Source organism: Falco punctatus (genome assembly GCF_963210335.1).
Source record: "Falco punctatus genome assembly, chromosome: 8".
NCBI lineage: Eukaryota > Metazoa > Chordata > Aves > Falconiformes > Falconidae > Falco > Falco punctatus.
This window is the reverse complement of record NC_137588.1, coordinates 48,386,135-48,412,454: the sequence shown is the minus strand read 5'-3', so window position 1 is coordinate 48,412,454 and position 26,320 is coordinate 48,386,135. Positions and strand designations below refer to the sequence as shown.

General features: G+C 40.3%; 1 protein-coding gene across 1 annotated transcript in view; it reads right to left on the bottom strand.

Annotated features, from left to right (window-relative positions):
• The window catches only part of SLIT3 (slit guidance ligand 3), a 529,407-nt gene that overhangs the window by 238,710 nt on the left and 264,377 nt on the right, over window positions 1–26,320 (bottom strand). The window contains exon 5 of the mRNA XM_080399320.1: window positions 19,932–20,003. Coding sequence (XP_080255446.1) covers window positions 19,932–20,003 — 72 coding nt within the window. The remainder of the gene's footprint in view (window positions 1–19,931; window positions 20,004–26,320) is intronic.

The following is a 26,320-nucleotide window of genomic DNA, read 5'->3' as shown; positions in this document are numbered from 1 at the left end:
GGGCCAGACACCAGAAGCACCTCTTTTACAGAGTTAGGAAGATGACAGAGCAAAAAGGAATCTTGACATTCGATCTCCAGACATCTGTCCCCTTTGAAATCACATATTACATTAGATTAATTCTATCACCCGCAGTTATACAATGACTTGAGAGATGTTTTCTAGCTCTTAAAACAAAAATTAGGAGGAAATAATCCCAAAAGAGTAAATGCTGTGAGTATAGTCACAGCAGAGTGTCAACCTTGTTACAGGGCTGGTAATTTTGGGCAAAAAATAGAGTTCTTTTGTTTTAGTGACTTTTTTATTAATTACAAAATTAATATTAATACCTTGTGGATGCATACCCAAGCAATTAACGTCTTGCACTTATGAACTGTAGTATCTTAGGATAACACACCAATATTTTTTTTGAGTCAGGTTTATTCTGCTGTTTTAAAAAACCAAAAATGGCCAGTTAAAGCTGGAGAGAGAAGTAAAGTTTAGAATATCTCAGTCCCCCATTTTGGTTTGGGGGATTTTTTTTTTTTTTTTAGTTTGGTTGTATCCATTTCCTCAACATCCAAGAAATGCCAAAATAATAACTAAAACCCACAGTCACTGGAGTATAGTCAAGGAACACTACATATTTCAAGACGATGCATTCATTTTAAAACACTTTGATATGGGTTTCCAGTACTGATCCTGCTTAGCACAGGCTCAGAAACTTTTATACAGTATTCCAAAGAGCAGGCTATTTCATCTTCAATACAGCTGTGGGCTCCACTTTTAGGATACATGCCACTCCAAACGATGAAAGGTGTGTGGGGGTGCTGCTTTCATTTTTTTTTTGTTTGTTTTTACCTCTTTTCTCTTATACTGATCAGGCAACAGCAACTCACCTTTGAGACATGAAATTTAAATTATTATAGTAATTTCCACTCTAAACTGGCCACTGAAGAATAACCAATGAAGAATAAGTGTTTTCAATTCCTTTAAGATGAGAAGCCACTTAGCTTAGCTACAGGTCTGCCTTGTGAGTGAACAAGAGTGTTAGCCTACATCTCTGGGCATTGTCAAAGCCAGGGATTTAGTTTATAACGCACAAATGGTCCTAAATGGCTGAGGTCCACAGGAATTCTGACTCCTCCCTCTGACTACACGTTTCTCTGCTTTGCAGGTATGTGACTTCTCATGCCTACTGAAAAAGAGCAGCAGAGCCAAGTACATCATGTAACTATGCTCCTAAGGTTGTTCCTCTCTTACTGATATAAAACAAGGCCAGCAACAGATACTATAAAAATATTTGAAAGCTGTTTTCCAGTGGTTGCTTCAATGCACGCGCAATGTCATCATCATGTGTTTTTAACAGTCCTTATAGCTGTCATTTTTTAGTATCATATCTCATTTTGCAAGTCAGATCTGTGGCTGACTGGTAATCAATACCAGCTAAGCACACCAGCCAGTTTAGATGAGTCGGTGCTGGGGCTGGGAGACAGACATTAGAATTCCGCCTGGGGTTTCTGAGCTTTTAAGGCATTTACATCAAACTTCATTCTCACTACTCAAGGCAATGAATTCAAGTTCCACATCCAAATTCCCACTGGAATGACTTCTTATGGTCTGACTCTATACTTCAATGCTCCAAATTTGCTTGTTCTCCCATGTGATTTCAAACAAATATGTTAACATAATAAGTGCTTTGGATTTCTGAATTATCGACTTACCCTACAAAAAGGTGGGTTCTTGCTGTGCATTTTTATACGTTTATTTATATTTGTACTATGTTCATAAATATAGTTATCTGCACTTCTCTGGGCACTCTGTGTGCTTATATATGTAACTCCTGTAGGTACGTAAGTACATTTGCTTACTCGTATATAAGTACTTAGATATGTCCTTATGTATGAGTAAGCAAATAACATTCCTGTTTTCCTGAGAAGACTGGTAAAGGCTTCAAATAAGTCCTAAAATCTGTTCTTTTCCTACTGTTACAAAGTGGGATATCCTCAGCAAATGCTGTGTAAAAAAGAAACCATCCTTTCCAGATCAAAGAAGATCCTTCAGTTAAAAAGCAGCCCCGAGAGTGGCTTCAGGACTGGGAGGGTGCTGGGTCGAGGAGACTAGTGATGTGAAAGCACCTTTGTCACAGAGACCCCAAAACATAAGGAAATAATTTCTGTATGGAAGGGGATAAGCTGGGAGAAACTGCAGAATGTGAGACCTTTGACTAGAAGCTGCTCTGGGCCATACGCTTGTGTGCACTTAGCTTTAACCGCCGGACTTTCACCAAACAGCCTGCTCCACACTGACTGCCTTTCATTTCACATGTGTGTAGTGTTGTCTAGCCTTGTCGTGCTATATGGTAAGGTCCATGGGGGAGGAAACCTCATTTCTGTGTGCATTCAGAGCCTCATGCAAGAGTCCAGAGCACGCCAGCCTAAAGGTGACTTCTCATTATCAACATTGTTGAAGACCACTCATAGACATGGAATATCTGTTGGGCAGTTACACATGACTTTGAAGACCGTCCTTCTTTCTCCAGTAGTTGTCTATATTCAATTTAATAACCTCATAACATATTTCATAAAGACGATGTCACACAAGTTATGTCTCTGTGACTCGTGTTCTCCTCCACCACCCACTCCTTTGCCCAAGTCTACACCAGGCCTGGACTACTAGCAAAACTCACCTGTGCTGGCAATGAAATACCTGCACATAAGAAATGAAAACCCAAAACACTTAACAGGGCATGTACAGAACAAGAAGGGTTAGGAAATAATAACATGCTTCTAGACAGAAAAACAAAGAATTTTAAAGAAAAGTAAATCACAAGAAAACCCAGAAAAGATTGCAGGAAAGGAAAGCAAATAAATGACCTGATATAGTAAATGGGAACCAAAAAGAATGATGTGCTTAGTTATCTGGGGACTTGGTAATTAGATCAATTTTTAAATACTTTGAAAAGTGCTATGGAAATACACAGTAAACTGGATTGCAGTTGACAAAAATGCCATTTTGTTTTATTGTTTTCAAGCCAGCCAAATTCACGTCATCTGTGAAGTGTTTATCACCCAGGGTAAGGACAGCAATACATCCTGCAGATCTACGTTTACAAGCATTTTGGAACAAATGTTCCTATTTGAACACCCATATGAACCATAAGCATCCAATATATTTGGATCACTACATTCAGTTATGTTAGAAGATCTTTAATTTTCTGAACAATGTTTTACCAAATCATTGTGGCACTACTATATATCCTGCAGGAACAGGGAACAGAGCATACGTGAAAACTCTTCTGCATATTCACCAGAGAGTGTTTTTTTCCACCTACATGAAACCATAGGTCTATTTCTTTTAATTCATAAAAGCAAATGGCATCAATCTATTTTTGGCATTTGTGCGATTGCTGTAGTATTCGAGTCCCTCACCCTTTAACTTATTTATGCATCCGCCCTGCAGATGCACAGCTGTCAGCAGCATAATGAAGTCTTACAAAATTTCAGGAACCGAACACAACACTTTCAGTCCCACTAACCTACATCATTTCTAAATTAAAATATGCTTCCCTGGCCTCAGGACACATAAAGTATCAGCGTAACCACAGAACAGGGAGAGTTTATATCAGAACTGCTGAACACCCCCCACTGCAATAGATACTTACAATGTTATTGTTCTTATGAAGTAAATTTATAAAGATATAGGTAAAACATGTATAACAGCACTAAATTTTTACCGCAGTACTTGAAAGTAAAAATATTGTCAAAACCTGTATCGGTAACCGATATCCTCACATAAGCTTAGTTCATTGGTAGAACTTGCAAGCAGCCTAACAGGTGCTGAAGTCTTTCAGCTTTCCTTCTGGATCACTATTTGCTCAGAGAGATTAACTGCTGGACAAGGAATAACTTGACCCTGGATCTGAAACTTCGCAGTTTAGAAATCCTAGTACCAAGGGACAGCCATGATCTCCAAGACAACATGCATTGCAAAACCAGGACAACAGGTCACCTCCAAAGGGCTTTATTCTACCTTGCAGGAGACTTGAGTGAAGGAACTTGGAAGTCTGCCTTTAAGTGTAAAAGAAGGACTTCTAATGAACAGCAGTGTAAAAGAATTAGTCCATTTAAAACTGGTAAAAAACAGCATCATGAAACAACTGCATTCCCAATTTAAAAAGAAAGAAAAGATATAGAGGGTGGCTTATTAGAAGATATATGATTAGCATTATTCACTATTTTTTACACCTGACATCTAACATCAGCAGGAATATTGAGAGGCAGGCTTATCTAGAGTATTTCATGGAAGTTATAGACAAATAGTTATTATTTTTCTCATCAAATTACTATTTTTTATTTTTTTAAAAGAAAAATATTTCATTTTGAAATTAATAACAGCAACCTGCAGATGACCTTAGATATTGTAGATTCTTAAATATAAATGGCTACATGTCTAAACTCTTCTCAGAGTTTAGTTTTTTCAGTAGCCACTGAAGAATGATTCCACAAGCCTTACAAAACTGAAGCCATTAACAAAGAATCTTAAAAGTTAACTTAATCCATGAAATTTTCTTGCTAGGTGGTATTTTTTTATTAGTATTTTTTTTCTGACATTAGTCGATAAATATATTCCTAGAGGAGACAGCTACGTCCTCTGCCAGGACTGTCATAACAAAAAGGCAGTCATGTGCAAGAAAACTTCTACTCCCTAGTAGGATTAGGCAGCAAGTTTGGATCAAAAGAGCATACCAGTAACCTTACCTGAGCCTTTAAACAAAATTTCAGACATCTAACTCATACTAAAATGTGACAGCACTTCAATAAAAAGGCCAGAGAAAAGCCCTACCCCAAAGTTTTCCTCCTTGCAATGAAAGCAACAACTCTTTTGTAAGTAGGTAAAGCAGATACCTGCACAACTGGCTTCACAGGACATTTCTCCCATCCTTCCGTCATTCTCCTGAGAGTGCTGCTTGTCTAACTTATTGGCAAGACTTTGCTGCTTATGCCCCCGCCTGAACATTAACCCTTAATTATGCCTTCCAGCTGCTCCACAAGAAGTGAGAGCACTGCACCTTTGAAAAGCAACGTGAGCTCAAGGCAGAGAGCAAAAATCCAAACAACCCCTCCACCAAAATGCTTCAGATAACTGCGAGTCCCTTTATTCTGTGAATCATCCCAGGCAAACCACTTGACATCCTTGTAACAGTCATCTTCCTTATAAGACTGTTTTTAAAAGCAGGACCTAATCAATAGCTGATGCTGCGTATGACCTGAGCTTGAGCATATAAATTAAATACAAAATAAAGCAGGTTCAGGGGTGAAACTCATGTACAGGGCTACTGAGGGGTCACAAAAGAAAATGGAAAGAAGATGAAAAAAAGAAGGGGGGGGGGGGGGATCAATCTCATTTCTAAAGCTAATTTTTCATACCAGAAAGATCCATTTCCCACCACGCATCGTGACAAGTAATTTTTAATGTGTGTGGAAAGTACACCGTGCCACTGCATTCAGAAGTAGACTGGATGCGGTGACTCGTGTGTTGTGCACCTGAACATGCAGCAGAAACTGCTTCTGGGGATCCTAACACAAAATGTTTGCTGTAAGAAAACCTGTGCACCACGTCACTGTTTCATATAACCCATTAGCGTATTCATTTAAATGAGTTAAATTCTAGGGTTTGGTGGTTTGGTCATTTGGTGTTTGTTTGGGTTTTTTTGTTTTGTTTGTTTTTGTTTTTTTTTTTTTGGGGGGGGGAGGGTGTTGGTGTTTTTTTTTTTTAGGAAAAGCATCATTCTATATTCCAGTATTGACATATCATGACTGCCTTATAAACAATTTCTGATTGACTGGATATGGAGGCAGAATTATATAGGGAAATAGTCTTGATCATTCCTGAAAGTCTCATGCTCCTTCAAAAGAACAATTAAGAAATTGTCACTTTTCCTAGTAAAACAAGAGGAAGAAGAATTCTAAATGTGAAAACAGCACCTTGGACAAGCTGTGTATGCATATTATCATAGCATTACTGTACTACTGTTCAATGATTTGGAAAAATACCTCCAAAAAGAGCTTTAAAAAAAACCACAAAAGACTGGAGCAGAGGTTACTTCCACACGAAGATAGAATTCTTTCATTTGTTTCTTTGACATTTATGGGACTACCAAAGGCTAAACAAAAGCAAAATTAGATCCCACAGGCTTTTCGTAGGAAAAAAAAGTGGAGGAAAATTATATCTGGTAGTAGAAATCAGTTGTACAAATGAGACCATCATCTAACAGCCCTTTCCAATGCTGCTGTCTCATATGCACCCTATGTCGTCTGCTCTTAAACAAAAGGGGTTTCATTCTTGCCTACCTCAAAGCTATTTTACTAAAGACATTCTCAGTTTTGTACCTAGGTAATCAACTTTACACTACTCCTGTTCATCTCATAACAGACATTTGAGTGCCGGAGGATTCCCTCCGTGCTTCACGTAAGAGTTAGATCCTTATTTTACATTGGAAGACAACGCTGCAGATCCAGACATAAACATGATTTTTTTAAAAATAAAATGAGGATACTCCACAGGATCTTCTTCACATCCATGTAGGATTTAGATGGCCTGAGCTTCTTTTGAGGACACTTTCAAATGAGGCAGTGATTTAGCTGTGTAAAAGGAACTGTATAAAATCCCTTGCTGTACATACACAGTGAACATATGTTCATATAAAACCAATTTATGATGAAAAGGCTAAAAATACAATGATACCATTACAGTTTTATTTTTTTTCCTCCAAAAATGTTTTCCTTTCAAGGCATAACAATTTTGGATTGAACTGAATTGCAGGTGGCTTCATTTTCCTATGGCCACTTTATCTCCTGGAGCCACCCAACTGCAAGATAGCAAAGCCATGTAACAGACTGAATCACTGAATGAGAAACATAATCATTCCCTTCTGTGCTCTAAATGTGGCAAGAAACTATACAGGCTTTGTTGTCGTCATCGTCATTTTAAATACCCAGTTCGGCTCTCGCACAGAAAGCTGCAGCTGAGTTGAGGAGTGACAATAGCCAAGCTGCAGCCTTGCTGAGGTGGGGTCAGGGAGGGGGGACATCCATCTTATTTTGTGGTCAAGGAAGAGCGGTGCAGGAAATCCAGTCCCCCAATCAATTACTGAAATTAATTTTTGAGCCTAACTCCTTGCCTCCTGGAGAAAACAAGAATCCAGTTACTTACCTGATTTGCACCAGGTTCTCATCACTTTTCTTTAAATGAAGTAAGATTAAAAAGTGTAATTGTGTTATCCAGAAAAAGTGATGCAGTATTAATTAAGAACTGAGGGAGTTTTATTAACTTTAAAAAGTATAACAAATCCAGGAACACTGGTGCCTATTTACAAAATGAAATATCAAAACTTAATCCCAGTGAAATGGTAAAACAACTGGAGACTCCAGAGACCCACAGCATCTCTCCCTTGAAAGCCAAAAAGCACATTGGCTCCTCAGAACCGATTCTGAGCAGCAGGTCACCACTCCCACAGATCCCTTCACTGTAGGCAAGATCTCCATTTTGCACGGAACTGGCCTGGCCAGGCAAGTCTGGCAGCAAAGGGTGGCACTGCCATGGAACGAGCAGGCACTGCCCGACTCCTGCCAAAAGACCCCTTGCCTCTCTAGCTGGAAGTCATGAGCTGCACTGACTGAAGAGCCAGGCTGCAACACAGGGGAGAGAAATTATTAAAAAAAAAAAACCCAAAACCAACAAAAAAACCCCAACTTAAGCTATGGTTTTAACTTTGTCCAGCTGTAAAGGTCAAGAGGAGAAAACAAACTTTGTTCTGCTGGTGGACAGTATTTACAACCCCCATTTATTCATGAAGTCTGTACTAAAATGATATTGCAGTGCTGTTTTGGCTAGAGACTGCATACGCTGACCCCTCCGTGCCCAGCACAGCACCGGAATAATTCTATACAAAAGGTTTGCATTAAATGTAATGAAGCAAATGACAAAATCAATAAACCTGGAATGGTGTGGCTATCATAAAAATGATGTAAATTCAGAGTTCACAGTGGTTATGAAGCTATTTAGAATTATAATTAAAACCAGTGGTATCTTTTTTTTGTCAGAATAAAAGTTCCTTTTGACAATCATAGATTAATGCTACAGGAAATTTTCAACAAATGTATTCAAAATTAAGGTATGGCACAAAGACAGCATAAATTACACAAAGATAAACTATAGGCAGAGGAGAGCCTAAAAAATATAAAATAAAGAAAATTTGATTTTCATACTTTTTCAACTGATGTCACATCCCATTTTAATCAAGTTTTATATCAAAAGGACAGTAAGAATACCACATAGCCTGTTTTTAAATCATGGTATTTTCTGGAGTTTGTTTCTGTCAAAGAGACTTTTGTAAGACTATTAAAACAGAAAAAGGGCCAAATCTGCTATTCATTACTCTCTGTACAAAAGCAGTGCCGCAGCATGGGTGCCGCATCAAAATTTATCTATGCTTTGTTAGGATAAAAGAATAATAAACCCAGAAAGCTGAAATGAGTGAGCAGACAAGTAATCTCTGGGAATATCAATAGTCACCCAGATTTTTTGTAGCAGATTTCAAACCCCATGTAACAGATCCCACTCCTTTGCCAAGCTCTGGACATGGAGCTTGTAGCCTCACTTAAAAATTTGCACCAGTATCCCATTTAGGCAAGTGAATTATATACAACTTAAATCTCTAGATTCCCCAAACTGATTTTTCAACCATTTTTCACCCAATCAACCAGAAAAATCACTACAAATTTTAAAAGTGACCATCAAGACTGGGGTTCTCCCACCCAAACATTGGACTTTTTCAGTCTCCTGTGCAAACAGTTTGCATCGCTGTGTCAGCTATGCCGCTTCCCTCACGGGACACAGCACATCCATGTCACTGTTCAAAACCCTCACTGATGGCCAACCTGCAGAGCTGCATTACTAATGGCTACAGAAGAAGCCCTCTTAGGCAGGAGAAGGCAATAAATTATGCAAAATACAAAGCATAAAGAAGATCAGAACAGAATTTGAAGTAGATGGAAAGGACGACTTAGGGTTGTGCGGTACACTTCATCTTTCTTGCTATCAGCATTAGGATTTTTTACAAGGATTTTATTTTTTTTCCACAAGGAAGGCGCATCTTTTAAATGGTGTTTGAAATATATTTCCAGAAAAGGAAAAAAAAACCAAAAAACCAATTGGTGTTTAAATTTGTCTTAATTTGCAATATCTAAAAATCTATGATTTGCCCCAAAATTAGTATTAAATACAAGATATATTGCAGTGAATATACCAAACACAGAAACAAGGTAAATAAAAACTATGGAGGTAGACAGCTCTGATTCACATCAGAAAAAGGAAAATTTAAAAAATATTAAATGCCACCAAACATATATTCTCCACTACTAAATACTGCTGGCTTATGTACTTCTATTTTATAGGTAGAGCACACTTAAGAGCTATTTCAGCTTTTATTTATCTGGCATTTTACTGGAGGGAAAGCAACCTTTACAGTGAGGAAATCTGTTTCTCAGAAGTGACAGTCTGGCTTTTAATGAGTTGTCAGTGACAGATCCCTTGTGGCTAGTTGAGCCCACAACCATGGGCATCCATGAAACAAATACTTCCTGAAATGCAACTGGACAGAAAAACAGAGCTGACATCCACTGTGCTTAATTCAGATGTTTTCATTTAAAATAAAATAATTAAAAAAAAATCAGTGGTGCATTTTCAATCTGTGAAATCAATCTCAAGTAAAGTACAAGTGGTAGTTTAGCACATTCAACAGATTTAAGATCATTCTGTGCTGCTTAGTCCACCTGGAGTTTTATTTATTAGCGAGAGACATGGGAAAGGGGATTACAAAGCCGAAATGTATTTAAAAAATGCAAGTATAGTTTAATCACATTACGGAATATGACATACGTTCAAATACTTCATGAAATGGTTCTGGAGTTTTCCAGTATTTATCACGTGTGTTGCAGAATTTGCAGGTTATTAGTCTGCACATGTTTCTGCCATTGCTTCCCGATGCATTTGGAACCGTCCCAGGTTGCTCAGGAATAAAGCAAGGAAGCAGCATTCCTCTTATCAGCTCTTCTCATAAAATATAGGAATATCCTGCAGGTTGGGACCAAACCCTGCAGTTCACCATGTGAAGGGCTGACATAACACTACTGCCGAGCATTTGCAATAATGCACTATGCAAGGCTGAAATTAGCTCACCAGCTAGCAATGTTACTGCTGAACCAGCATCTTTTAGCATCAGTGGACAATGCAAAAAAACCCACAAAACTTTCCCAAGAAGGCAATTTTGAATAATGACTACTCCTCACGATGTTAAGAGAGATATATGCAAAAGTTTCAGGATTGTAATGACACTTGCAAAACACTTGCAAAAAATTTCCTGACAATCATGATAAAACGGTAGAGAGCACAGCTAGTCAGGAGGCAGTACCCACATACACCGTATTCTAGAAAAATGCCGAATTAACTCTATATTCAAGACAGTTTTCTCACCCTCAGATCCAGCACAAGGCTCTTCGGCAAGGGAAGGGGTTTAAGGGCAGCCTTCCCTCGGGACAGGGCACACACCCTTGCCCCCAAGATGCCGTACTTCAGGCTGCCAGGAAGTGCAGCTGGTGAACGCGCTGCCTACCCTTCCTACAATACAAAGAGAAACTGCTACGCCTATTCACCATAGGCAGAGAAGAAACTGTGATTAAAAGCATGCAATTTCTGAATTAAACGTAAAGTTTTAACCTTTACATTCCTAATAGGTTTACTTTTAGCTATGGCTGCAGCAGCTACGATGGTCCTGATGGACAAAGACAGGGCAGCTGGGGACTAACGAAAACACAATTCCTCCCTACACCTGCCTGCCTGCCAGAAGCCAGGCTGCACAGCATTTTGACTTTCTTGCTTTTTTTTCCCTCTGATTTTTACTGTAAGATAGACAAGAGAAGTTACTTAGAAAGATCAGGGCAGGTAGATTTTAAGGGTTAGTAATTCAGAAGTGGATAAACTAGAAGACAGAAAAGCAAAAGGGTAACATGCCAAACTGTGCTCAGGCAGTACAGCCAGCAGCAGCTCCCCAAGCAAAACTGTGACACAGCCAGTCAGTCCTGCAAAGGAGGGGCACAGCTCTCAAGGGGCAAACGAAGTAACCAACTTCTCTGCCACCTTCGCGTGAGGCCAGCTGAAGAAATGAAAACATAGAGATTACTCTATTACAAAATGTCCACTGCTGAGTCTTAGGCTCTGCTTGGTTGGTTTTACATCTCTCACCTTAAATGCATTCTGCATTGTGTAGGGAACATGCACGTGCATTTTAATCAAGCATGTATTTTTAATGATTAACTGTGAAATATATTGGCTGCTCATGGCTGCCCGGGGGGCTCTGCGCTGGGGTCAAAGCTGGCTGGGCGGCCGGGCCAGAGAGCGGTGGGGAATGGAGTCACATCCCGCTGGCGCCGGGCACTCGGGGGGTTCCCAGGGCTCAGGGCCGGGGCCCGTCCCTTGAACATCTTTACCGAGGGGCTGGGCGAGGGGACGGGGCGCACCCCCAGGCGGATTGCAGGGACACCAGGCTGGGGGACAGCTGATGTGCTGGGGGCAGGAGGCTCTGCAGAGGGACCTGGGCAGGCCGGGCCGAGGGGCCCAGCCCAGCTGGAGGAGGTTCAACAAGGCCGAGTGCCGGGTCCTGCCCCGGGGGCACAACAGCCCCCCCAGCGCTGCGGGCTGGGGCAGGGGGCTGGGAACTGCCCGGCGGGGAAGGGGCTGGGGGGGCTGGTGGCCAGCTGGGCAGGAGCCAGCAGCGTGCCCGGGTGGCCAAGGAGGCCAGCAGCACCCTGGCTCGTAGCCGGGACAGCGTGGCCAGCAGGGCCAGGGCAGTGCCCGACCCCCTGTGCTCGGCACTGGTGAGGCCGCCCCTCAAATGTGTGCTCATTTCTGAGCCACTCACTTCAAGAGGGACATTAAGGCACTGGAGCATGTCCAGAGAAAGGTGATGGAGCTGGAGCACGAGTCTTATGAGGAGCAGCTGAGGGAACCAGGGCTGTTTAGTCTGGAGAAGAGGAGACTCTGGGATCTCGCTGCTCTCTATGCCTACCTGACAGGGGCTGTGGGCACGGGGGGGGGGTGGGGGGTGGTGTCAGTGCCTTCTCCCCAGTAACATGCAATAGGACAAGAGGAAGCAGCCTCAAGTTGCACCAGGGTAGGTTTAGGTTGGGTATTAGGAAAGATTTCCTCACCAAAAGGGTGGTCAAGCCCTGGAACAGGCTGCCCAGGGTGGTGGTAGAATCACTATCCCCAGAGGTGTTTAAAAGACATATAGACGTGGTGCTTAGGGACATGGTGTAGTGGTGGACTTGGCTGTGCTGGGTTAATGATTGGACTCTGTGATCTTAAAGGGCTTTTCCAACTTAAATGATTCTATGACTCTATAATACTGTATGCTTTTTGCATTTTTTATATGGGCTAGAACAGACGGCAAAAGCTCAAACTAATAAAACTAATGCATGCTGCAGGTGATATTTCTCCGTAGAAGGTGGGAAGATGGTAACGTGTTATTTTAATTGTATAATAATGCTGCACTACACCGGAATTTCTAGGAAGGCAAATGCGATGGTCACAGAGATCTCTCTTGAATTCATTATGGTCGCTATCACAATGAATATCAATTACAGGAGATATAAAGGAATATACTATTGGAATACACTGAGTGCAGTATGAATTTACAGATAAGGAGGAGGAAAATTATTTACAAATTTTTAAGATTGAAGTAATACAATCTTTTCACCCCTAGAGAGTACAAAAGGCTTGTTTCTAATGAGTGTCTTCAAATAACTGTTTCATTACCTCTGACCTGTTATGCCAGCTCTGAAAACACGCAAAAATACCAGCTGAGATCAAAGCAACCTGAAACCTGTTCCATAATAGAAGTTCATCCTTTCTTCAAATTTTCATGTATTCATATTTGAAATATACTGTGCCTTTCATGCACAACATCAAATGCAGACACATATTGTTCAGCCCATTGAAAGATACATAAGCAAATACACAAGCCAACATGTGATAATCAATTCTCCTTCAGCCATTTCATTGCTTTTATTTGAGGCCAACCACTGACTTCAGTAGACTTATTCCAGATTTTACACCAAATGAGTAGAAAATCTGGCCAACAGTTTGCCTTCCTCCTTTTGTTTTATTTTACTGCAAACTGCAATAGTAACACAGAGTACTGTACATGAATATCAAGAAACTACGGCCAGGAATTTCAGAGGGCTCTGGATAATAGCTTCCCTTGAGAAACCAGACTAAAGGAGTTAAGTTTTCTAGTGCAACATTTCATTGAGATATACTGCATATTTATGTACAGCAAATAACTCACAATCACTTGCTTGATTTCTGCTAGTGAAATGGCTACACACAAATCAATCATTATTTCCTTGGGTTTCTTCATTATTTTAACTTGACAGGTACGTTTAATTATTTTTATTCTACGGCTGAATGGCAAAAATTACAAATATCCTCTGCACTGCTGTTTGTGATAGATAAAAAAATGACACAGGCACATTTTTATGTTTTGTGTAAGTGAATGCAAAATACCCCTCAGCGTAAAGAGCAAGTTCAGCTTTTTCCAAAACCTGAATGTGCAATCTAGATGTTTAATTTTTGTAAAAGTCACATGGATCGATGCTAATAGTAGATTCATGCAGAAAAAAGTAAGAGTATCTTCCAGGAAAAGCCATTTAAGAAATAAGAAACTGAAATTAATAGTCACAAAAATATTTTACAGTACTCACATAGCTCTGATTTTTTACGTTGCACAGGTAATGCAACCACTAAGAAATTAAATGTGTACTAACTTACAGAAGTGTTAAAAGTTACATATGTGCTGACGTATTTCTACATTTAAAAAAAAAATCTAAATGCTCAATTTCTTCCTCCAAAGTAACTTTTAGGGCTATAAAGAAGGATATTACCCACAATTTCCTAAGTGGCTCCAGGATGCAAGAAATGTGGCTTGCAGTAATTGTTCTAGTAATAAGAGCTATTATCTTACGTGTGGCTAAGAAATATTTAGACAGAAATGCAATGAGCCTGTATTATCATGACAGATGAACCTGTTAGCTTGTGTTTTTCTGAATCCCAATGCTACAAAATTCTATTTTACAGTCAAAGCCTACAAAAGGTAAAAGGCAGAAGCTGAATATGCACAGAACTGAGTTCCAGTGAATGAAGAAGAAACGGCAGCAACTCCTCACACAAAAAACAGTAACTGTGTAATTTCATGTAGCACTAGCTCTGTGTGGTGTTCCAGCGGGATATCTGCACTGTCGGGTTGGCTCCCCCTCTGCTCTGCTGCTGTGTCCCCACACATCCACACTGCATATGTATTCATTTTCCTTTCCATGAATCATGCAGTTTCCTGGGCTGGGAGATGTTGATGTGAAAGAGCTTGAACCTTATAGATAGTATGGAGACAGGACAGTTCCTACCACCCAGCCCTGCCACCAGCACTTGCTCCTTGATGTGATCACAGAGGATGCACAGACATTTCCTTCTGTGACCAGCTGCCCGGCCTGGTGGGCGAGGGAGAGGCTGTGGCTGGTGTGTCCTGGGCCTTAGTGAAGCCTCTGACACCGTCTCCCACAGCCTCTCCTGCAGCCACCGGCTGCTCATGGCTGCCCGGGGGGCTCTGCGCTGGGGTCAAAGCTGGCTGGGTGGCCGGGCCAGAGAGCGGTGGGGAATGGAGTCACATCCCGCTGGCGCCGGGCACTCGGGGGGGTTCCCAGGGCTCAGGGCCGGGGCCCGTCCCTTGAACATCTTTACCAAAGGGGCTAGACAAGGGGATGGGGTGCGCACTCAGTGTATTTGTTGATGATGCGAAGTTGGGGTTTAGTGGTGGACTTGAAAGACCCAGTAACCCAGGTTGGACTTGATGATCTCAAAGGTCTTTTCCAACCTAAATGACTCTACGATTCTATAGACACTGACACCAAGACTGTGCACTCTGTATATATGCAAGATGTATGTTTGCACTCTCACTGCTTACACAAGAGGCTTTTCCTTCTGTCTGAACGGTGCAAGGTAGGGATGGGTGACAAAGGGGCAAAAGCTTAGGGAAATACACAGCCAGAGTCTTGCCATTTTACTTGCAGAGAGATCTCTGCTTGCTGTTAAGTCTTGGGCTATTGTTTTTCCTCACTGCAATGCTACAAAACAAAGGAATAAACTTCTGTCAAGAGATGGCAAAAGAACACAGGACAGCAGCTTGCCAGAAAGAGTAATTTTTTGAAATTTGTCCTGTGCATTTCTTATGGAGAAACGATCCCTGCAACACAAGCTTGGATATCATCATGCCTCCAAGAATCCCATTCCTATGCTGCTTTGCAATCCCCACGCAGCTCGATGGGTTATGCTCAGCTTCACAGTCCTGAAGAGAGGCACAGCAAGAGGAAGAGCTGGGAGCATCCTGCCAATAACCACAAGAAACACCTCAAAAGAATGGTTGCTACAGTTACAGGATCTTTACTTGAGTCAGCCTCTGCATATTCCTATTCTGGGAATCTGGCTGCCCTTGACAAGGTGGGCTGGCCAGGCTAATTCAAGAGAAACTGCAGGAACGCCTCACCAGAGAACTCCCGTCTGAATGCCAAGATGTGATACAAGCAGGGTAAATGTGCAGCAATCCAAGAAGCGGCTGTATATATTTTTATGACGGAAGGCCGTGGCTGACAGTGCTGAGTTAGCCAAAAGCTCAACAAGACCCCAAAACATGTACTTTAATTCTTAAAATAAGTGTGCTTACTTGGGGCTAGATTCCTGCAAAAAACATTTCCTGTTCTCTAAGTGGTAAGTAACAGAAATTGAATACAGGTGCGCGCCGCAAGCTGGCCCTCTCTCGCCCTTTCTTGTTCAATTATTTTAGGGCCACGGAGCAGCATTTATGTGTCTATTCCACAGAATGTTCAAAGTGCTAGTTTACACCAAATTTCCTTACAAGTTCACTATTGGTAATGGACATTATGTGTTCATGAAACTTTCTAAAAGCTGTATAATTATTTATATATTTTAATTAGAAATAGACTTACTAACATATTCTTTATGTGCAGATTCTTCCTTTGATTTTATAGTCAAACAGCAGAAAACACTTCATATGAAAATAATTCACACAGCTACATTTCCCCCACTCGGGAGTTTTAAAACCTCATCTTGGCAGTCTCTGCTTTGGCTTTGTCTCATGCAAAAATGTTGGCCTCCCTGAGGTTGAAAAGCTCTTCTTTAGCACAGCCCTTACACAAGCCCATTTTCCGGGGATCACTGCTTTGCTAAGGAATTACTAAAGATAGAAAGCTTTTACCATTTAAAAGGAAAGGTATGGTGAAAACTATCCCTAAACACTGCTTTCTGTAACACCTTTCTTTTTTCTTTCCTATTATCTTAACCCTTTTTTTTTTTTTTTTAAATGTCCAAAATCATACCAGTAGCAAGCCAGTTCTGCAGCCCTGGTGCTCAAGGGACGTCACCAAAGACTCTCATCACTTAGCAAACGCAGCAGCACCTCTGCCCTTAAATTCAGGAACTCTTTTTACACCATTATGCTCCAACTGGCTGCAGTCTGCCACTTGGTGTTGCTTGCTGCTGTGGCCACGCTGAGATAGGGTAGTTCTCACAGGGTTTCCAAATGGCACCCACAGTAATTTATGTTAAGCCCAGAGATGGCATATTTCAGAGTTTGTGTCCAAAAGGAATTCATGCCCTGGCTTAGGCTATTGCATCAACGTCTCCACATTTTTTCCTGAGGGAAGCTTTCCAAGCTGCTGTTAAAGACAGCATTAATCTGGAGACTTTCATGTGGTCTAGCACTTGCTGTGTCCCTATTACAATATCTACAGAGCTATTACTTTTTGCCATGGCATTTAGAAACTATGTAGAAACTGGAAGAATTCGAGGCCATGTTAGATGTCAAGTGACAGAAAGAGACAATTTCATGCCAGCCCTTCCCTATGTGAATTTAAAAGATAAATTGGAAAGGCTTGGGGAGGGTAGGAGAACATGTAACTTTATTCTTAAGTCTAAAAGTCTCCAAGATCCCTCAAAAACATACTTTGCAAGGCAGAAGAACTCTGAGAGAGTACAATAAACCTGCAAAGGGATAACCATAGAAATGGCCAACTCTGTCGCTATCACATTGGCACATGTGTTGGAGAGTCACCAGGCGATCAGCAGTGCAGGTGTTTGAACAGCTGAATGGCACCGACAGGCAAAGACTCATTCTCTTCCTCTAGCTGCTCGAACACTTGTGCTCATTGGCATGGTCATTTCTGTGACTCAGAAGGGAGCAATTTGGCTGCCAAATCTAGACTGAGAATGGGAATTGGCATGCTTAAGCTTACTGCTTAAAGCTTTAAGAGCTTTAAATATTAACTTGGTTCAACTTGCATCACACCCTTACAGTTACTGCTGCAGAAATTTAGATGCCAGCAGCAAGTTGGCTCAAGATTTTGTCCCATTTTTCTCAGCAACTCATAGGCCACTGCTCTGTGTCTGGAAGCAACAGTCATCTGATCTAATGAACCACTCTGGGCACAATTCATCCATTCCTTATCAAGAAAAAATTACTACAGATCTGAGTGAAAAGTTTGCTTCTTCTGGTATTTATCTGAACAATCAGTACTTGTGGCTTACATCAGCAAAACTATTCATTAGACTAGTAAGCTTTGTGCTCCTGCTGAGCCAGAGGTTGGTCTAGATGACCTCCAGAGGTCAATTCCAACCAGAATTATTCTATGATGCTGTGATAACTACAGTATTCCTGAAAGACAGAAAAGGGGGCTGCAAGGAAGCACTTCTCACACTGTATCTTTTACATCAAAATAATAGATACTGCCTAACTTAGCAGTCACATTTTTTTGTTAAAGTTTTAGGTCCCAACATTCCTGGAGTTCCTGTAAGCACTCCAGCCAGCCATCCCTTGATACTGGCTCATGCAAAAGTGAGACTCTGGTTCCTTCTGCACTGAGATTGGGTGTATAAATCAGAGAATACCTGTGATTTTTCTGACAGCTTGCCAGAAGCAAATGCATCTCTGAATGTAAACTTTGCTATTTTAAATTACGTTACACAACTAACGGTGAATTATAGTAGGGAAAGCTAGATTTTCTGAAACAAAACACCATCTATTGTTGCTCTAGATTACATAACGTAAGTAAAGTTCGTGCTAACATGACAAAAGAGCACTGTTTCTGTCTAAAATCCACAAACATCTTCCCATTATAATCTATATTCTACATTTTTTCCTGTGTCTTAAAAGCTAGGCCTGCTCACACAGGTCCTCTGATTCTCCTCCACTGAAGAACAACATTACCGTACAGACTTAGATGAGTTTAATTGGCTCCTCAATTTTTCTCATGTTTTCTCAGGCTGATGTTGAGGTAAAAAAGCCTTCACACCTGAAAAGCTAAAGTCACTGTTGAATATGAAGGAAGGAAGCAGCAAACCATTGAAGAACACAAGGTTAGTATGCTGATTGCCTGCAGAAACAGCTGCAAACGTTAGACAATGTGTAGAAGTCTTCACATTCTGTCTATCCCAAAATCTCCAAAAGCACCTTGCACAGTGCTTAGAAAGCAGGGGGCATTTCACAGAGTTGCTCCTGTGCCTATCTTTTCCAGTTTGGGGGAAGTCCTCCTTTGGTCTTTTGCAGTACTGTCTCCCTAGCACAAACCCCAGTGATGTGATAGTCCCTGCAATGCAGTATCACCAGAGAAAGTACAAGAATTGTGCTTTGCCCTTGAATGCAGATGTGGCCGTGCTTTGATACATGTTGACTGACTGCCCTTAACAGTTTCCATGCTGCTTGTAGAAAAAAAAAAAATAATAATAGTCTGGACACTAAATAGGTTGTTCATTAGGGCAAGAAATGAAAACACGTGTTATGTTGCAAGACTCTTTGTAGAAAAGTGCTTCTTTTTAGACATCATCTAGCTAATTCTTCTACAACATAAACACACGAAGGATAAATCCACACTATTTACACTATGCTGACAATATTTACCATGGTGGGGTATCAGATTCCAGCTACTGGTGTGGTAACACAGTGCTAATACTAATGGCTCTGAAACGGTTCTGAGAGTGGCTGCAAGTCTTCTCAGGAAATCCTGACTCTCTGCCAACTTGTTGGCTGTTATTTCCTTTTTCAATTCACCTTGTGTTGACTCTAACAATGCCAACGGTGCGTTAGCGTGTGGGCACGCACAGAAATATATTTCTGGTTTGTAACATATAAGAGCCTTTAGCAGCTCTGGAAATACAGAGCTGAAAGTCTTCATTTACATGTATTTCAGGCTATATGTTATAGAAAACGGCTAAGACAGACTAGCTTCATTAGTACAAACAGCAAAACCTGATTTTCTTTAATGGCTTTTAAAAGTTATTTTCATTTTTAATACAAACTGTCAAAGCATGCACAGTTAATTTCTCACATTATTTTTTCATTTTCTGATAATCGTGCCCAACTACTGTGCCTGTATGCCACATTTTGCCCTATTTATTTCCCACCCAAGCTGTGGGACAGAGAATTTAATCGAAGTGAAATATTTCAATTTCATCCCCAAACTCTACCAGTTCTTTTCCTATGCATATCTTGCTTCAAGGCTTGGACCATGACTTTGCAGGACTACAGTGAAGGGCGGGGTAAAACCCCTACGTATACATTTTTCTTTGCCCAGGTACGTTGCAAAGTGTGCACACAAGACCAAAGCAGCATGTGAGGCCCTTGACGACAACCTGCTGCACACAGCAGGGTCCACAGCTCCCTTTTTGTGCTGCACCGAGCTAACTACATGGTACTCAAGCCAATAGTAACAGGCAGATGTAACCCAGGGAGAATGTTTTTCACCACTAATATTAATGAAGTTGTCACTTACAAGTTCTTCACATCAATGATTCCTCGAAAGGCTTTTCTAGGGATTCCTTTTATCTGATTTTCACTCAGGTCTCTGAATAAGGGAAGAGAAAAAAAATACATCATATTAACAAAGAGAGCACATTTCCCAAATCTACATGAGATAACGGAACATACACATGCTCAGAAAAGTAAATGTTTCTGGATTTGTTACGCCATACAATGGTTTCAGTTTTCTTCATCTCCTCTGTGGCATAAGCTGAAATGACTCTCCAACAAAACCCACCAGAATTCGTGATACAAATGATGGAACTTCCAGAAAACATCACTCAGATGTGGTCATGACACTGGCAACAATGCCATGATTCACTGTCAGAGCATCTGCAGCCAAATCTTATCCCTTGAAATTGCAACCCTGTAGCGTAAATATAATTTTCTTACCATGTTCCTGTTTGTTTAATGACTGCAAAAATACTTGGCTACCCCTGCTCAGATTACAGCCTCTTATTTAAAATTAGTATTCAGGAAAAACATGACAATCATTTTCTTGTGAGTTTTGCAAATTTACAGTGAAAATATCTTGATGCACTGCATTAAAAAAGACCACTGCATTGCGTATCAATGGGAAGGAGAGCATTTCTAATGTCATTTAAAATAAACAAAACCAGCAGCAATTCATACTGTCTTCCTAGTACTTAAAACATTACAAAATCTTTCAATTTAAATCATTAGATCTGCATTGTGAGTGCAGTAGAGCAATAAGCACTGCAAGTTGCACTTTTATCTTACACAAACTGCATTCAGTTGCTTTTTCCTTTGATGTCCTATAAATGTTTCCACCTCAGCCAGTGCCAATGGAGGCAGGAAGGAGGGCATCAGGAATGGGAGGGAAACAGACACAAAATCAGAAAGTTGGGATGTTCTTGGTCTTAGGAAAAGCAGGACTCACAATGCTTTCTTTGCTGGTACCCTGTTAGCATGGAAGAGAGGGACTGATTTCACTCCAGTGACGGGTATAAAGTGGGGGGAAGAGAAAAGTGTAAGTGACAAAAGGCAGGCAGAAGATTGAGAAAGAAAAACATAAGAAATAAGCAAATGGAGGAAATGGAAGGCACAGGGATGGCTGGACAAAAGGACAAAGAAAGGTGATGCCACAGTGCAGGATATTACACAGTGCATGGTTTGGTGTGTCTGTGTCCCTGTGCTATACAAGGCCAAGACTTTGCCCCATTTTCAGGAAGAAACTGTGGCTTTCTAATGGCTATTAAGATGGAACGGCAGTCATCTGTACTCACCACCAGATACTTTTTTCTGTAAGTACATTTTGTGTTGCAGCAAGCCTTCTTCCTAGTCTCCACCAAATTGGCTTTATCAAATGACAGGCCAGAAATCAGAGCCTGTCACAAAAGCCCACATTGACATTGTGGGTCAAGACGTGTCACGCAGGGCTTTCTTCTGCTTTCCATCAGACAGATAGAAAAAAGAGGGGACTATGTCCTTGTCATGAGACTAATTCAATTTATACCAGTCATGCAGTCTACACCAAATTCTCAAAGTAGCCACAATTGTCCATTCAGACTATCGCAAACAAAAATGTGCTGCTGGATACAAGTCTTTCTTTCAAGCCAGATTAAAATTCTTTGTGACCTTCACAATTTGTTTAACACTGATCCACACCCTGACCCTTCCTTCACCTCCCCTTTCTTTTGCCGGCAACAAAATATTAGTTCTTTAAAGACAGACCTTCAACCCAGACAAATGATCAGGCAACCCGGATGGAGAAGAGTCGAAAGTAAAGTGTATTTCAGACTTATAAAAAGAAAGTCTTATCCTGAAGACCGACTTCATGACAGCGAGTCACTTTGGTGTGACAGTGAGGCACAGCAGAGCTACGGACAACGGTAAAAACCATGACAAAATGGCTTAGGAAGGCAAAAATTAGTAAGACATGAAAGCCACACAAAGCAGAACAAAATGGGCTTGAAAAAGTAAATTGTGTGATCAAATAAAACCACACTACACCCACCAACACCTCAAGATGCATTTGTCTAGCATTTTATTGTGCACTATTTCAAATCAGGTTTCAAAATAAATTAGGTTATTAAGCTTTTTTTTTTTTTCCTAATATCATTGTGGTCTAAAGGGCTAATTTATATTTTTGCTTTCTACTTTGTCTTTACGCTCAGCTCTCAGTTGCAGTCAGGCAAAACCAGACGACTTTAGGAAATTCATCCATTTTCTATGACAATCTTTTTATAAATACTATTACTATTATTTTCCATTTAGGCACTCTCCTCCAGCTAGCAATACTGCCTTTCTAAATCTCCAGGATCGTGGACTGATTTCATAAATATCTCTAGTGGTCTGAAGAACTGATGGCCTGCATGGCATTAGTGATGCAGCATGGAAGAAAATTCACAAATGCATGCTTCATTTTCCGGAACTGCTTTCTCACAATTATAATTGTCCCTTTCTGAGATGGTTAGGTATAGTGTTCCTCTCTGCTTCCTAACACTGTGCCAAACTTTCGTTAGGTGCCTTTTGTAAGGAAGCACCCAACAACCAGGCTCAGCCCGGGCACTTCACAAAATTTGCTCTGAGGGAGCAGAAGGCTGTAACAAGCAACTTGTCCACGTAGTTTATCTTAAAAGTTTAAGCTTTTTGTTCCCCACTTCTCATAACAGACATAATGGGAAGCTCTCATTGACAGTATGTAAAATAAATATTAGTTATTACTAGTAACTGCAGAAAACCAGATTAAATTAATGTGAGGCCGAAACAAAATCCTAAAAAAAAAACAGACAGAAAGAAGAATTTTGGTATTCAAGAAAAAATAAACAATAAATCTGAAGAAAAATAAATTATAATTACTAACACATTTCCTATTTCTTAGACAGAGGTTTCAAGCCACCTATTTCTGTAATGAAAGACAAGTCCAATGCATGGCTGCATGATGGATCCTAAGGAGGAAGTCTAAAAAATTCCAGCTTTAGCGAAACATACACTTTCAAAAATCCTCACCCTAACAGACATGTTAGAGAGCTGACAAAAACACTTGACCTAAGGACAAAGTAAAATGTGCTAATATGTCAGCAGCACCCTCCTTCACAAAGCTTCCTCTGGATAGAAAGCAGCAAGCCCAACAATGGAAACGCGTTCATTTGCATCTGATAAAACAGACATGTTGAGCTAAACTAATATTTTTAAATTAAATTATTCTTCCTCTTATTTTGATAAATATAGGCAAGTTTCATCCAGTTCAATGGGCCACACAGCTTTCACGCAATGCAAATGTCACCGAGATTCTGCAACCAGCCACAGCCTTGGTAAAATGCAGTCTCTTCTGGAAGTGTACCCCTGCCTTCTTCATACAGGGGTCCTGTTCGATGGAAACACACTTGAAAAGCCCTCGGCAGTAGATCACAGAGGAACAACTAGGTGAAAAGCACAGTAGGTGACGGTACTGGGTCCGTTTGACCAACAGCTTCCACAGCCAGCAGCGTGCAGTGAATGTCCCTAAGGAAACAGCACTCTCATTCCGGAGATGGGGAAACAGAACCACAGAAATATTAAAGAACTTTGACTTCAAGTTTGCATAGATGAGAGACACAGGAGCTAACAAAATCCAGCAGCTGTGGCTCACATGCCCTCACAGCACAGCAGACCACACATTAGTCTAACCCAGATTCAAACAAGAGCTGGCACAAGTAGATAGATTTTTTAGTTTTTATTTTAATTTAGCTAAAGTGCTTTGGACACAGATTAACTCCCTCTGAAAGTCTAATATTGTTTTCTTGATCTTCAAATGTGAATTGCAAGAGTCTTACTGATAAAAGGATTGGAAAGGAAAAAAACCCACCCAAAACTGCTGACGATTTCTAAGTGCCTCTGCAGTCTTTGCTATAATGCTGGTTTTAGCTTCCTGCTCTAACACTGGTTTTTGCATCCTAAGTGAAATTTCAGCTATCTAAGATAGCAATAAAATACATTAAGACTATTTTTTTCCCCCGTGACAGAACATAAATCAGTTAATTGGAACACAGACCCTATGAACATTCATAAATCAAGTCTTCATTTGAACTACAGATCTAAAACATTAAAATAGCTACTTTAATACAACTTGCAAAGTTACAATGGTACTGAAAATAAGATGTATTATATGAAACCCCCCAAAATCAACACTGAGAGCATTATGCTTAGGTTGTCTCCCTTTTCAGAAACAAAAAAGCCCTTTGAGCATTTACCAGTTGTTTCCCAGATCTTTTTTGGCATACAGACTCTAAAATTTAAAAAGACTATTTTTTAACAAAGAACTTCCTGAAAAGTGCTTGATTAAGAAGTATTTATTGTGGTTGAACACTACTTTTTTATTATTTCTCCCGCTCAAATGGGCTAAAAGAGAGATTGCCATTCAGTGTTAGCCTACAAAGAACTAGACTTGCCTTTGATCTCTAGAAAGTTTAACGCAAAGACTTAAAGAACTAGTTATCAAGAGCAGATGCTTCACAGCCAAACATGTATCTTTCCCAGTATGTTATTGTATGTTGATCCCATAATAAAATTGTAAATTCACAGAGTTAACCATTAACACATGGGACCAATGTTCAACTAAAATGAAGGAAACTCCAGAATAACTAACCTGATTCCTTCAAGTACCTTCTAGCTTATTCATAATTCAGTTGCTTCTTGGAATAATAATGTAGAGATCACACACAACTCTCTCTGTAGCAGCTGATACAAAACCATAAGACAATCAGTGGTTGATTCAACTGTATGTGGGGCTTGAAAGTGCAAAATAAACAATTGTTTTCCATCACCTCTTCCTGACACAAGCTTGTTTTGCTTACTTTGCAAAATAAAACTAACAGAAAGGTACGAACACTGATTTTAAGAGCCAGCTGCCACCAACGTTAGGAAATAAATACTTTGCTCACTATCTTCACTCCAGCTACAGAACGCCCAGCCAAAAAAATGAGAATTAGTTAACCCATCTCGGTAGCCTTGTTCACATTCTTTCACCAAATAGGATTTCTGGGTTAAAAACATTTCACTCATGCATTTACCAAAATAAAATAATAATAAAAAAGAAGTTCTTGAGGTTTTGTGCATTACTGAAGTTCAGTGACTATTCTTCAAACCAAGATTACTTTACAACTGGACTAAAACCAGACTGAACTACTCTGCAAAAGGTCACATACTTAACACAAACTGGTCAGTGCAATTTGTCTCATTAGAATGAGTTTTCATTTGTACAGCATGTTACACATAAACTCTATCTTACAATGTTTTACTGAATTAAATACCACAGTTAAGGAATTAAAGAGTAACAGATGGGGGAAATTAGAGAGTATAATCCAAAGAGAATAGGTATCTCTAAGTAACACATAATAAAAGATAAGCAAGTCAGTGAATTGGGGAATGATACAAGTCAGCTTTTTTACAGAGCAAGAGCTGGAGAGAAGGTAACTTCTACAGCCAGTGAAGAGAGAGTGCAAAGGGACCAATACTCACTAAGGGAAGACTGCAAGACAAAACAGATAACATGCAAAGAGGTAGAAAGACCAAGAAAATCCATAAGGAAAAAAAGTTTACTTAATTATATCTGTAACAATTCCAGCACAGAATATTCCAGCACATTCACAGTGTCTTTTTCTTTGAGCTAAAGGCTTGACATTCCCCAGGAAGCATTGCTGTCTCCCAGAGTTTCTATTACAATCCACAGGTTGCAATGCCTCAAACCCTGCTTAACCTCAAGCACGGCATAACTGGGACCATCAAACCAGCAGCAGAATGGCTGCAGCACAGATTCCCTGCCAATTGCTACCATTTCTTCTTGCCCATCAATACAATGCCCCTTCAAAGTGAGCAACAACATTACAGCTAATCTGCTCACATCCTCCTATGCAGTCCAGCCACTTACTCTCAGTAAGCAGCACAGAAGGATGCTGATGTCTCCTCTGCAGTAAGTGTGCACTTGCAGAGGCTGCTGTGCCTTAAAAATGTGTTAAGAAGACTGAGCCAAATGAGTAGTCACCATGCTTGAGGTATGCAAGGAATGGAACCGAATTACTTGCATGGTAAATGTATCTGGAGGTATAAGTGCCAGTACACACAAGCTCAAGGATGCAGACATTGAAATCAGATCAAAACAGACTCTGAATATATTCAACCACATTTTTCTAAATGTCTTTGTATCACATTAAGCTACCACTTACAACAAAGAACAGAAGAAGAATTTTTCCTGCTCTGTCAAAATTGCATGGCAGTTTTTTAATGGTTAAAATTAATATTTGACATTTTAAAATGCTAAAAGCTATTCTTGTCTAGGAGCTATTGTCCTAATATTTCCAGAACTGTTCAATATTACGAGTTTTTCCTGTTCTATATGTGAATTAACAAATAACTGAGTGA